The following is a 13619-nucleotide window of genomic DNA, read 5'->3' on the forward strand; positions in this document are numbered from 1 at the left end:
GTTCCCTCCGCTCAAGCGTTTGTCCAACGTTGTGAGCGCACCTGGAGGAGGGTGAGGTCTGCACTTTGCCGTTACAGGGCACAGACTGTGAGAGCCGCCAATAAACGTAGGATTAAGAGTCCTAGGTATTGTTGCGGCCAGAGAGTGTGGCTTTCCACTCGCAACCTTCCTCTTACGACAGCCTCTCGTAAGTTGACTCCGCGGTTCATTGGTCCGTTCCGTGTCTCCCAGGTCGTCAATCCTGTCGCTGTGCGACTGCTTCTTCCGCGACATCTTCATCGCGTCCATCCTGTCTTCCATGTCTCCTGTGTCAAGCCCTTTCTTCGCACCCCGTTCGTCTTCCCTCCCCCTCCCGTCCTTGTCGAGAGCGCACCTATTTACAAGGTGCGTAGGATCATGGACATGCGTTCTCGGGGACGGGGTCACCAATACTTAGTGGATTGGGAGGGTTACGGTCCTGAGGAGAGGAGTTGGGTTCCGTCTCGGGACGTGCTGGACCGTTCACTGATTGATGATTTCCTCCGTTGCCGCCAGGATTCCTCCTCGAGTGCGCCAGGAGGCGCTCGGTGAGTGGGGGGGTACTGTCATGTTTTGTCTTATATTGTCTTGTCATTTTGCTTTTCCTTCTGTTCGTTTTCCCCCTGCTGGTCTTTTTTAGGTTCGTTCCCCTTTTTCTCTCTCCCTCTCTCTCTCTCTTCTCTCTATCGTTCCGTTCCTGCTCCCAGCTGTTCCTATTCCCCTAATCAATCATTTAGTCTTCCCACACCTGTTCCCTATCTTTTCCCCTGATTAGAGTCCCTATTTCTCCCCTTGTTTTCCGTTTCTGTCCTGTCGGATCCTTGTCTTTTGTTCACCGTGCTGTGTCTTTGTATCGCCCTGTCGTGTCGTGTTTCCCTCAGATGCTGCGTGGTGAGCAGGTGTCTGAGTCTGCTACGGTCAAGTGCCTTCCCGAGGCAACCTGCAGTTTATTATCGAGTCTCCAGTCAGTTCTCGTGATTACGAGTGAAATTGTTTTTATGCTTTATTTACTGCTCCGATTTGTCTAGGAGTATTGCTATTTCCTTAAACTGGATTAAAGACTCTGTTTTTGCCAAGTCGCTTTTGGGTCCTCATTCACCTGCATAACATTCCAACAGTCTTGAAGGAGTTCCCACATATGCTGAGGGCTTGTTGGCTGCTTTTCCTTAACTCTGCGGTCCAACTCATCCCATCACTCTCCTTCTTGGTCAAATAGCTCTTACACAGCCTGGAGGTGTTGGTTCATTGTCTTGTTGGAAAACAAATGATAGTCCCACTAAGTGCACACCAGATGGGATGGCATATCGCTGCAGAATGCTGTGGTAGCCATGCTGATTAAGTGTGCCTTGAATTCTAAATAAATCACAGACAGTGTCACCAGCAAAGCATGGGCCAAGAAAAACAAGCATACTTATTTTCCACCATACTTATTTTCCCTCACAATTTGCAAATAAATTCATTAAAAATCCTACAATGTAATTTTCTGGATTTTTTTCCTTCATTTTGTCTGTCATAGGTGAAGTGTACCTATGATGAAAATTACAGGCCTCATCTTTTTAAGTGGGAGAACTTGCACAATTGGTGGCTTACTAATTACTTTTTTTGCCCCACTGTAGGTCTGTAGCAGTTTGGGTCTAGAGTGTCTCCCCCTTTGAAAAGGGGGATGACCGCAGCAGCTTTCCAATCTTTGGGAATCTCAGACGATACAAAAGAGAGGTTGAACAGACTAGTAATAGGGGTTGCAACAATTTCGGCAGATAATTTTAGAAAGAGAGGGTCCAGATTGTAAAGCCCGGCTGATTAGTAGGGGTCCAGATTTTGCAACACTTTCAGAACATCGGCTATCTGGATTTGGGTGAAGGAGAAATTGGGAGGCTTGGGCAAGTTGCTGTGGGGGTTGGAGGCTTGTTGATCGGGGTAGCCAGGTGGAAAGCATGGCCACCCATAGAAAAATACTCATTGAATTTCTCAATTATATTGGATTTATCGGTGGTGACATTGTTTCCTAGCCTCAATGCAGTGGGCACCTGGGTGGAGGTATTCTTATTCTCCATGGACTTTACAGTGTCCCAGAACGTTTTTGAATTTGTGAGCTACAGGATGGAAATTTCTGCTTGAAAAAGTTTGCCTTAGGAAAGCTAATTGCCTATGTACATTGGTTCCTGACTTCCCTGAAAAGTTGCATATCATGGGGGCTATTTGATGCTAATGCAGAACGCCACAGGATGTTTTTGTTCTGGTCAAGGGCAATCAGGTCTGGAGAGAATCAAGGGCTATATCTGTTCCTGGTTCTACATTTTTTGAATGGGGTATGCTCATTGAAGATGGTGAGGAAATTACTTTTGAAGAATAACCAGGCATCCTCTACTTACTGGATGAGGTCAATATCCTTCCAGGATACCCGGGCCAGGTCGATTAGAAAGGCCTGCTCGCTGAAGTGTTTTAGGGAGTGTTTGACAGTGATGAGGGCTGGTCATTTGACCGCAGACCCATTACGGATCCAGGCAATGAGGCAGTGATCGCTGAGATCTTGGTTGAAAACAGCAGAGGTGTATTTGGAGGGCAAGTTGGTTAGGATGATATCTATGAGGGTGCCCATGTTTACGGATTTGGGGTTGTACCTGGTGGGTTCATTGATCATTTGAGTGAGATTGAGGGCATCAAGCTTAGATTGTAGGATGGCCGGGGTGTTAAGCATTTCCCAGTTTAGGTCACCTAGCAGCACGAGCTCTGAAGATAGATGGAGGGCAATCAATTCTCATATGGTGTCCTGGTCACAGCTGCGGGCAGAGGGTGGTCTATAGCACGTGGCAACGGTGAGAGACTTGTTTCTGAGAAAAGGTGGATTTTTAAAAGAAGAAGCTTGAATTGTTTGGGTACAGACCTGGATAGTAAGATAGAACTTTGCAGGCTATCTCTGCAGTAGATTGCAACACCGCCCCCTTTGGCAGTTCTATCTTATCGGAAAATGTTATAGTTAGGGATGGAAATTTCAGGGTTTTTGGTGGCCTTCATAGGCCGGGGCTAGCAGAAGGGCCTTAGAAGGACGTCTCGATGGAGGAAAGTCTATTTTAGCCTCCGCGTGGGGTGACGTTGACAGACCAGTTGTGATGGATTAGTGGGGTTCCGAGTAGCAGACGGGTCCAAGTCCAATTGGCAAAATAGGTATAGTGGCCCAAGAAATTGGCCGATGGATCTATTCAGCTAACAGGCCAATATGCTCTAGACAGCCAGCGGGTCGCGGATAGCACCTAGCGGGCCGAGGCTAGCATCAGGGCATTCAGGGGACGTCGCGATGTAGGGGCCAATTGAGTCTCCCCTCGAGCAGATTACGTTGTAGTCCAGTCGTGAAGGATCGGCGGGGTTCTGTGCCCCGTACCGGCAGTAGAAGGGGTCCGGGTATTGTAGCCCAGGAGTGGCTGATGGGCCTCTTCAGCTAGCCGGGAGAGTGGGCCTAGCATTGGCTAGCTCCAGGCATTTTGGTGCTTGCTTCGGGACAGACGTTAGCCAGGAGTAGTCACTCGGATAGCAGCTAGCTAGCTGCGGTGATCTAGGTGAAAAGGTCCAGAGCTTGCGGTAGAAATCCGGGGATATGTAGAGAAAATAGGTCCGGTATGCTCTGGTTTGATTCGCGAGAGCTTCCCGAGCTAAAGGTTAGCTGATGACCGCTAGCAGTGGTTAGCTGACTACTAGCTAGTGAGCTGGCTAGCTTCTGTTGGGGGATTCCGGTTCCGAGGTTAAATAAAAATACTTTAGAAAAAACAGATCCACACCACATTGGATGAGGTGGGTTGCAGGAGAGTATTTTGAAGTTGAGGTTTAGAAAAATATAAAATAAGATATGCAAAGAAAAATATATAAAAATATATATACATGGGACACGACAAGATGAAGGACAAAGATGTCTGACTGCTACGCATCACAATTGATTGGCTCAAATACATTATGAAGGAAAGAAATTCTTCAAATGTACTTTTAACAAGGCTAACCTGTTAAATGAAATGCATTCCATAACTCATGAAGCTGGTTGATAGAATGCCAAAAGTGCGCAAAGATGTCATCAAGGCAAAGGGTGGCTAATTTATAGAATCTCAAAATGTAAAATATTTTTTGATTTGTTTATCACACATTCCACAGTTAGGCTCTTCTTACATATAGTAATGTAACCAACAATTTATTTGTTATTCTTTTTTTCCCTCTTCCCTCATTTTTAGTCACTACATGATTCTAATGTGTTATTTCATAGTTTTGATGTCTTCACTATTATTCTACAATGTAAAAAATAGTACCTATCAAAGGTTTGGTGTGTGGGTGTTAACACAATTGACTATTAATACGCAGAATAATATAAAGACTTCTACGAAGGATTGTGACCCACAACAACGGGCGGTAGTAGGAATTCTACATTTTTGTCAACAGATGCGTACACTCACTCACCCTACCCCTCCCAAACAAACACCTCTGCCCCTCTCTACCCTTCCACACATAGATCGATCTCAGATCGTTGTGTTGGATATTGGGTTAGCACCGTTCCATCATTCCATCATCTAGGAAAAAATACCTAGATATTTTCATTTTAAGTGTATATCCTACAACTGCGCAAAATTAAAGACTATCGCTATGTCACTCCTGCTCGCAGACACACATGGGCTCTGGTATTTGCAACCATTTCTCTTACTCACTCACTTTATGGACGCTATAGTCTCCTTTTAATGTGATGTCTGGAATTTGAGCTAGGTAGACATAGAAAATACTCTAAAAACTCAATGGCTGAAGACCTTGTTGAAAAATCCAGTATGCGGTTCTTGGTAACGGTCGGACGGCTCATGATAAGAGGCAGGGAGTGTGTTGTGTGCCTCCAGTCAAGTTTATGCATTTTCATCAATATTTGATTTAACATTGAGCTTCAACCAATGCATACTATAAATACACCATTTGTTACACATACCTGTAGACATGGCATTTTATGAGATGACACCAATAGGCATGTACATACATACTGTACAGAGGCATGCAGTATGCAGAGCAGTACACAGACAGCCTGGTAGGTTTAGTACACAGCCAGCCCTGAACCTCATCAGCAGGGTGGTGACCTATTGGAATAATATTTACAGCTATGCTCATTAGTCTCTCACTCAGACTCTGCCAGCTATACCCCCTAATCTCAACAACTCCAACCCTGCCCAAACCCCAGCCCTCATGTCTAATTCCCAGGATGCTAGACATTTACTTTACCACAGCATAATACATGCAAACAGTGGTTATATTGTAGATCTTTCTCATTGATTTTTCTGCCTCTTCCCAATCTCTGTTGCTGTCTATCCCTCTCCCCTTTGTTATTTTGGTGTGTGCAATATAATTAATCGTATACATTCATAGATTCAGATCTTAAAAGAGAGAGAGGCATGTAGTATATGTTGGTATTTCCCACCTTGCAGCTGGCTTTAGCTTTGCATTCCCTCTCTCGCTTCCTGTTTTTTGGTCTTTTGTCTGGTGATTTGTGCTCACAGCGCCAGACTAACTCATTACTACAGCAGAGCATACAGCCAGTCAGTCAGCGTGGTTTTGGCATCAGCAGAACAACTATAGCTCATTCCGCTCATTTACTGAGAGAGGGAGAGATAGGAAGAACGAGAGAGATGGGTGCCGTCTCCCTCCTCCTCCGCTTTCTCTTTTTCCTCCTCCCCCTCCTATACACAAGCTCTGCTGACTGAGAAAGCTGTTACTTTCTGCCTCATCTCTTGTTCTGTTCCGGATGGCCTGTGTCTCCTGGTCTCTGCCCCAGGCTGGGAGGAGTGGAGCTGAGTTGGCAAGGACACAAACACTTTGGATTGGATAGTATAGGGCCAAAGAAGGGTACTCTAACGCAGTGTTATCCCATCACCATTTCCTTTGTTTCTCTGGATTGACAGTAGTTCACTGAAAGGGCATTCAGATTGATGAAACAATATCCAGTGTGATTTGTATTATTGGAAGATCATCTCTAGTATGTCTATGTTTCCTATATTATACCTATCCATTACATGTATCATGTTGGCTCCTTCTGCAGTTTATTACCAAATGAGCGTTTTGTGATTATAGTTATGAGCTATAATGATGCAGCCTGACAGAGATATATGCCTAATCTATATACATATGATTTATGTATTGCTCCAGCTGGGAGATACAGAGCCAGAAAGGTCCAGGCATGTACATTGTGCAGTAACCACATTTTAAAGAAAAGTGGTTGTAGGCCAGAGAAATCAATCAAAAGGTTCCACTTGGATGCTTTTTTAATGACTTGACCTGCAGGGTCATGAGGGGTGGTGCAGTGGGGGCAACGAGAGGTACACAAAGACTGAAAAAGGTCAGAGGTCAAAGATCTGTAAGATTTAGGTGTCTCTGCTTTATCCACTGTCCTGGAACTCTAGGCAATTGGAAGTGCGATAGGCATATCACAGTGACTGAGTTGCATTCTAGGATTGTGGTGTATCCAGTTGGCAGTTATCTCTGCTAACCCTGGGCCTGAGAGCGAGAGAGAGTGAGTGAGTCAGTCAGTCAATTGGGCCAAGCCATAAAGCCATCATGACCATATATTACCTCTTGGCCCTAGTTCCTGACTGGACTGGAGCACATCTCTGCTAATGTATTCTGTTGTATTTTCCATCACCGCAGCACCGTTTTTTTCTCTTATTTATCCCTGGCTTATTCAACATCCCTCCTACACGCATTAAAAGCAGTGGTGCCAAATTATTTTTGATTAATTACAACTTTCACCTCCCTCCACCCTGCTACAACATTCATCTCCCACCACCCTGCTGCAACATTCATCTCCCATCACCCTGCTACAACATTCATCTCCCACCACCCTGCTACTACATTCATCTCCCACCACCCTGCTACAACATTCATCTCCCACCACCCTGCTACAACATTCATCTCCCACCACCCTGCTACAACATTCATCTCCCACCACCCTGCTACAACATTCATCTCCCACCACCCTGCTGCAACATTCATCTCCCACCACCCTGCTACAACATTCATCTCCCACCACCCTACTACAACATTCATCTCCCACCACCCTGCTACAACATTCATCTCCCACCACCCTGCTACAACATTCATCTCCCACCACCCTGCTACAACATTCATCTCCCGCCACCCTGCCAAAACATTTATCTCCCGCCACCCTGCTACAACATTCATCTCCCTCCACCCTGCTGTAACATTCATCTCCCGCCACCCTGCTACAACATTCATCTCCCTCCACACTGCTACAACATTCATCTCCCACCACCCTGCTACAACATTCATCTCCCACCACCCTGTTACAACATTCATCTCCCACCACCCTGCTACAACATTCATCTCACACCACCCTGCTACTACATACATATACCGCCACCCTGCTACAACATTCATCTCCCTCCACCCTGCTGTAACATTCATCTCCCGCCACCCTGCTACAACATTCATCTCCCTCCACACTGCTACAACATTCATCTCCCACCACCCTGCTACAACATTCATCTCCCACCACCCTGCTACTACATTCATCTCCCACCACCCTGTTACAACATTCATCTCCCACCACCCTGCTACAACATTCATCTCACACCACCCTGCTACTACATACATATACCGCCACCCTGCTACAACATTCATCTCCCGCCACCCTGCTATAACATTCATCTCACACCACCCTGCTACAACATTCATCTCCCACCACCCTGCTACTACATTCATCTCCCGCCACCCTGCTACAACATTTATCTCCCGCCATCCTGCTATAACATTAATCTCACACCACCCTGCTACAACATTCATCTCCCACCACCCTGCTACAACATTCATCTCCCGCCACCCTGCTACAACATTCATCTCCCGCCATCCTGCTATAACATTAATCTCACACCACCCTGCTACAACATTCATCTCCCGCCACCCTGCTATAACATTCATCTCACACCACCCTGCTATAACATTCATCTCCCACCACCCTGCTACAACATTCATCTCCCACCACCCTGCTACAACATTCATCTCACACCATCCTGCTACAACATTCATCTCACACCACCCTGCTACAACATTCATCTCACACCACCCTGCTACAACATTCATCTCCCGCCACCCTGCTACAACATTCATCTCCTGCCATCCTGCTATAACATTCATCTCACACCACCCTGCTACAACATTCATCTCCCGCCACCCTGCTACAACATTCATCTCCCGCCACCCTGCTACAACATTCATCTCCCGCCACCCTGCTACAACATTCATCTCCCGCCACCCTGCTACAACATTAATCTCCCACCACCCTGCTACAACATTCATCTCACACCACCCTGCTACAACATTCATCTCACCACCCTGCCACCCTGCTACTACATACATATACCGCCACCCTGCTACAACATTCATCTCCCTCCACCCTGCTGTAACATTCATCTCCCGCCACCCTGCTACAACATTCATCTCCCTCCACACTGCTACAACATTCATCTCCCACCACCCTGCTACAACATTCATCTCCCACCACCCTGCTACTACATTCATCTCCCACCACCCTGTTACAACATTCATCTCCCACCACCCTGCTACAACATTCATCTCACACCACCCTGCTACTACATACATATACCGCCACCCTGCTACAACATTCATCTCCCGCCACCCTGCTATAACATTCATCTCACACCACCCTGCTACAACATTCATCTCCCGCCACCCTGCTACAACATTTATCTCCCGCCATCCTGCTATAACATTAATCTCACACCACCCTGCTACAACATTCATCTCCCACCACCCTGCTACAACATTCATCTCCCGCCACCCTGCTACAACATTCATCTCCCGCCATCCTGCTATAACATTAATCTCACACCACCCTGCTACAACATTCATCTCCCGCCACCCTGCTATAACATTCATCTCACACCACCCTGCTATAACATTCATCTCCCACCACCCTGCTACAACATTCATCTCCCACCACCCTGCTACAACATTCATCTCACACCATCCTGCTACAACATTCATCTCACACCACCCTGCTACAACATTCATCTCACACCACCCTGCTACAACATTCATCTCCCGCCACCCTGCTACAACATTCATCTCCCGCCACCCTGCTACAACATTCATCTCACACCACCCTGCTACAACATTCATCTCCCGCCACCCTGCTATAACATTCATCTCACGCCACCCTGCTACAACATTCATCTCACACCACCCTGCTACAACATTCATCTCCCGCCACCCTGCTACAACATTCATCTCCCGCCACCCTGCTACAACATTCATCTCCCGCCACCCTGCTACAACATTAATCTCCCTCCACCCTGCTACAACATTCATCTCCCACCACCCTGCTACTACATTCATCTCCCACCACCCTGCTACTACATTCATCTACCACTACCCTGCTACTATATTTTCTTATTTTTTCCCACGTATTGTGTTGCACATTCATTATTATTTTAAAACGTATATCTACTCTCCCGGCTTCATCTGTTCCACCTCCCATCTTCTCTCACCCACATATCTTCCCTTACCATTACCTTACTTCTCCTTCCTCTTATTCCTCCTCTATTCTCTCACCTCCTTCTCTCACCTTGCTCCTCTCCTATCTTCTCCTATCTTCCTCTTACCCCTCCACCCTCCATGCTCCATCTCCCTATCTTTTTTCTCTTTCCCACCGCTCTCACAGCTCCCTCTTCTCTCCTGAGTCAGTTTCTTTCCTCCTACCATCTCTTCTCTCCTGAGTCAGTTTCATTCCTCCCCCATCTCCTCTCTCCTGAGTCCGTTGCTTTCCTCCCCCCATCTCCTCTCTCCTGAGTCCGTTGCTTTCCTCCCCCCATCTCCTCTCTCCTGAGTCCGTTGCTTTCCTTCCCCATCTCCTCTCTCCTGAGTCCGTTGCTTTCCTCCCCCATCTCCCCCCCATCTCTCCTGAGTCCGTTGCTTTCCTCCCCCCATCTCCTCTCTCCTGAGTCCGTTGCTTTCCTCCCCCATCTCCTCTCTTCTGAGTCAGTTGCTTTCCTCCCACCATCTCCTCTCTCCTGAGTCAGTTGCTTTCCTCCCACCATCTCCTCTCTCCTGAGTCTGTTGCTTTCCTCCTACCATCTCTACTCTCCCAAATCCATTGCTTTCCTCCCCCATCTCCTCTCTCCTGAGTCTGTTGCTTTCCTCCTACCATCTCTACTCTCCCAAATCCATTGCTTTCCTCCCCCATCTCCTCTCTCCTGAGTCCGTTGCTTTCCTCCCCCATCTCCTCTCTCCTGAGTCCGTTGCTTTCCTCCCCCATCTCCTCTCTCCTGAGTCCGTTGCTTTCCTTCCACCATCTCCTCTCTCCTGAGTCCATTGCTTTCCTCCCACCATCTCTTCTCTCCTGACTCAGATGCTTTCCTCCCACCATCTCTTCTCTCCCCTCTCCTGTATCAATAAAGTATTATTCTTTTCCATAGGCCCACCTGCGCTCGATGGATGTGAAGATCCTGCAGCAGCTGGTGGCGGTGCACGAGGGGATCGAGGCATGTAAGTGGCTCCTGGAGGAGCGCGGCACCCTGACCAGCCGCTGCAGCAGTCTGACCAGCAGCCAGTACAGCCTGGGAGAGGGCCCTGGAGGAGACACCTGGAGGGGCAGCTGGAGCAGCCTGCAGGACCCCCTCAATGACAAGCTGGATAACATCTCTATAGGCAGTTATCTGGACACCCTTGCTGATGACATGGACGAGTACGGCCCTTCTAGTTCTGAGTCTGTGCTGTGTTCTACTCCACTGGGGACTGTGACGCCCACTCGGACCAGGGCAGGGACAGGGGCTGGGGCAGTGCCTGGGGCAGGGGCTGGGAGAGGGGCTGGGAGAGTTGCTGGAGAAGGGTCAGTGGCTATGGCAGGGGTTGGGGCTGGAGCTGGGGTTCGACAAGGCACAGGGGGCAAGGTAGTTGTTGATCCTGGCTCTCCCCAAGTCAAGCCAGACATCCCAAATAAGGAGTCTTCCATTTGGATTAAGGCCACAGAGGCAGTGAAAGGAACCACCATCACCAAGGATACCAAGGACCCCGGCCAAACCCAGCAGCCCAGTAAGAGCAACGGTGCCCTGGATAAAGCAGTCAGGCAAGCACGAGGACCTACTGATTCAGCCCGGGTCTGCCTGGCTGAAAAGCTGGGGAAAAGCCAGAGCCCCAAACTCAAACCCTATAAGAATGGCAAGATAGATGTAGATGCCTACAAGATGAACGGCAAGATGCACCTGGGGTATGATGCCCACTGGCGATGGGTGCAGTCGCAGGACGATGTGACATTTCTATGAGGTGGATATATTACACCACTTCCCTCTAAAAAATGCTGGGTTAAAATCAACCCAATTTGGGTTATTTGGTTACGAAGTGCATGGTAAATGTTGGACAGGACACACTCTGGGTTATTTTGACCCAGCCAGTTAGGTTGTGTGAATAACCTAGCATGTTGGGTTGTGATTACCTAAACATGGGTTCATTTAACCATCAATTAGGTTATATTCATTTTCATGCTGGGTTGAACAGCTCTTTTAATATGTAATCCATAGGTTATTTTCAGGAGGTGTGACTTATTAGGTGTGTGGGTTTCAGATAAGAAGAGCAAGGTTGAGTTGTTGTTGTTGCTGGGTTATTGATGCTGGGTTATTGAGACCCAGTGGTCAGGTCAGAAGACTGGAAGAGCGACTACAGTAGGTAGGGCCGTGGTTTCATATAGTTATTTTTCGCCACCAGTGAAAATAAATGTAATTATTGTTCATAATCTTAAATACAGAGCTAATTTCAATTTTCATTAAAGAAAATACACATTTCATATTCTAATGTATTATTAATAACAATTTTGTACGTATTGTTACATAGTGGTAAGTATACCAACATTGGGTTTTGCATAAGCTTTTAAGGAACTCTTACACTTTTGTAAGCTTCATTAAATCTACTAAAGTGTCAGTGTACAACCTTAACCTTCTGATATCAGAACAGATAAACCAGAATCATGTTTACTCTCACGGGTGGCCAAAAAGAACTATATGAAACCACGGCCCTACCTACTGTAGTCGCTCTTCCAGTCTTCTAACCTGACCGCTGGGTCTCAATAACCCAGCATCAATAACCCAGCAACAACAACAACTCAACCTTGCTCTTTTTAAAGAAAACAACCCAACTAAGTGAACCAATGCCTGCAACCTAGCAGTTGGGTCATCTAAACAACCCAGCATTTCTTTTGTAAAGACACTTTTCCCCCTCCCATGTAACGACCCTACTGGTCAAATATTAAGAGAGAGGTTGATTGCACATATTATACAAACGTCTACCATTTTCATGGTATAAGATATCAGGTGTGAAGGAGAACACAGCATCATTACTTTATGTTCTATTCACTCTAAATGTGGCTGCACTAACTTTCTAAAACATTGATGCCAGTATTATATTGGGGATGAAGCACAGTGTTGATATTTTTCTGGATCAAGTTTGTTTTTGACATGTTTCTTCCTTTCCTCTCTCTATGCATTGTAACATACAGTACCAGAGAAAATTAACCATTTTCCAACAGAAAAAAATATATTTGTTACAATCACTCGCATCTATAGAACTTAGTTTGCCCTCACAACCCCATGTCAAAATGATTGTAACACACTATAGATAGCGGAACCGTTCTCATACATACTGTAGGTTTGTGTACCATCATAGTATGCTAAGAGCATATAGAATGTTCCTACTGTTTGCACACGTGTGCTATTGTCGATGTCCTACTACCTACAGTACTTAACCAGTCAATGCAATTTGTATAATCAGTGAATCGCAATACAATTAATCTGTGCATCGGGTACTTCTGTGGGTGGTTGTCGTAGAAAAATGTCTCTATGGCTAAGTGTTATTATTGTCTCTTTTTTAACTGTACACTATTTTTGTTTCATTTGGACAGCAGTTGATGTGATTGGTGTCATCCTAAACTATTATGCCTGTACCTCCAGTCCCAAGATGACTGCACTGTTGTTCTGATAATCCTGATCGTTTAAATGACTGATTCTGTCCTCTGCTGTCCGTGTCTTAATGAGTCCAACCATCTCTGATCTTTCACTCAGTGTTGAGTGGTGTGAACTTGTTAGTTATATGGGTGGGTGAAAATTGCACGTCATGTGCTGAATGCTTTATTGGTGAAAATGATCATGAAAAATGTGTGAAAAACTTGATACAATCATGGGAGAAGAAAAGCAATATTCCCTCTGAGCCTTTGTATTCAGTTATAAACAACCCACTCTCACACAGAATTGTCAACACTGAAAACTAATAATGCCTGGACATTCCAAGGCAGGGGTTGCCAGGATGACAGAGAGGGTGAGAGAGAGGGAGAGAGAGCACGTGTGTAAGTACATGTGAGTGGCCTGCTGTGCACAGGTACTTTGTCAGATACTAAGTCCCAAGGGGCTATTCTTCACTATAACCTCCACCATTTGTCATATTAACTCTGGGAGAACAATGCACTGCATGCCATTATATAAGGCATATGTATTGCGAATGTTATCAGATGTGATATGCATAGCGTTCATTACATTACCCAGAGCAATTTACAGGAGCAATTAGGGTTGAGT

The 13619-nt window shown here is 46.3% G+C and overlaps 1 protein-coding gene across 1 annotated transcript in view; it reads left to right on the forward strand.

Moving 5' to 3' along the window:
* Positions 1-13061, forward strand: part of lurap1 (leucine rich adaptor protein 1) — a 36904-nt gene extending 23843 nt beyond the window's left edge. The window contains exon 2 of the mRNA XM_046300688.1: positions 10479-13061. Coding sequence (XP_046156644.1) covers positions 10479-11324 — 846 coding nt within the window. The 3' untranslated portion in view covers positions 11325-13061. The remainder of the gene's footprint in view (positions 1-10478) is intronic.
* The last annotated feature ends 558 nt before the right edge of the window (positions 13062-13619 follow it).

Source organism: Oncorhynchus gorbuscha, linkage group LG15 (assembly GCF_021184085.1).
Source record: "Oncorhynchus gorbuscha isolate QuinsamMale2020 ecotype Even-year linkage group LG15, OgorEven_v1.0, whole genome shotgun sequence".
NCBI classification, from domain to species: Eukaryota; Metazoa; Chordata; class Actinopteri; order Salmoniformes; family Salmonidae; genus Oncorhynchus; species Oncorhynchus gorbuscha.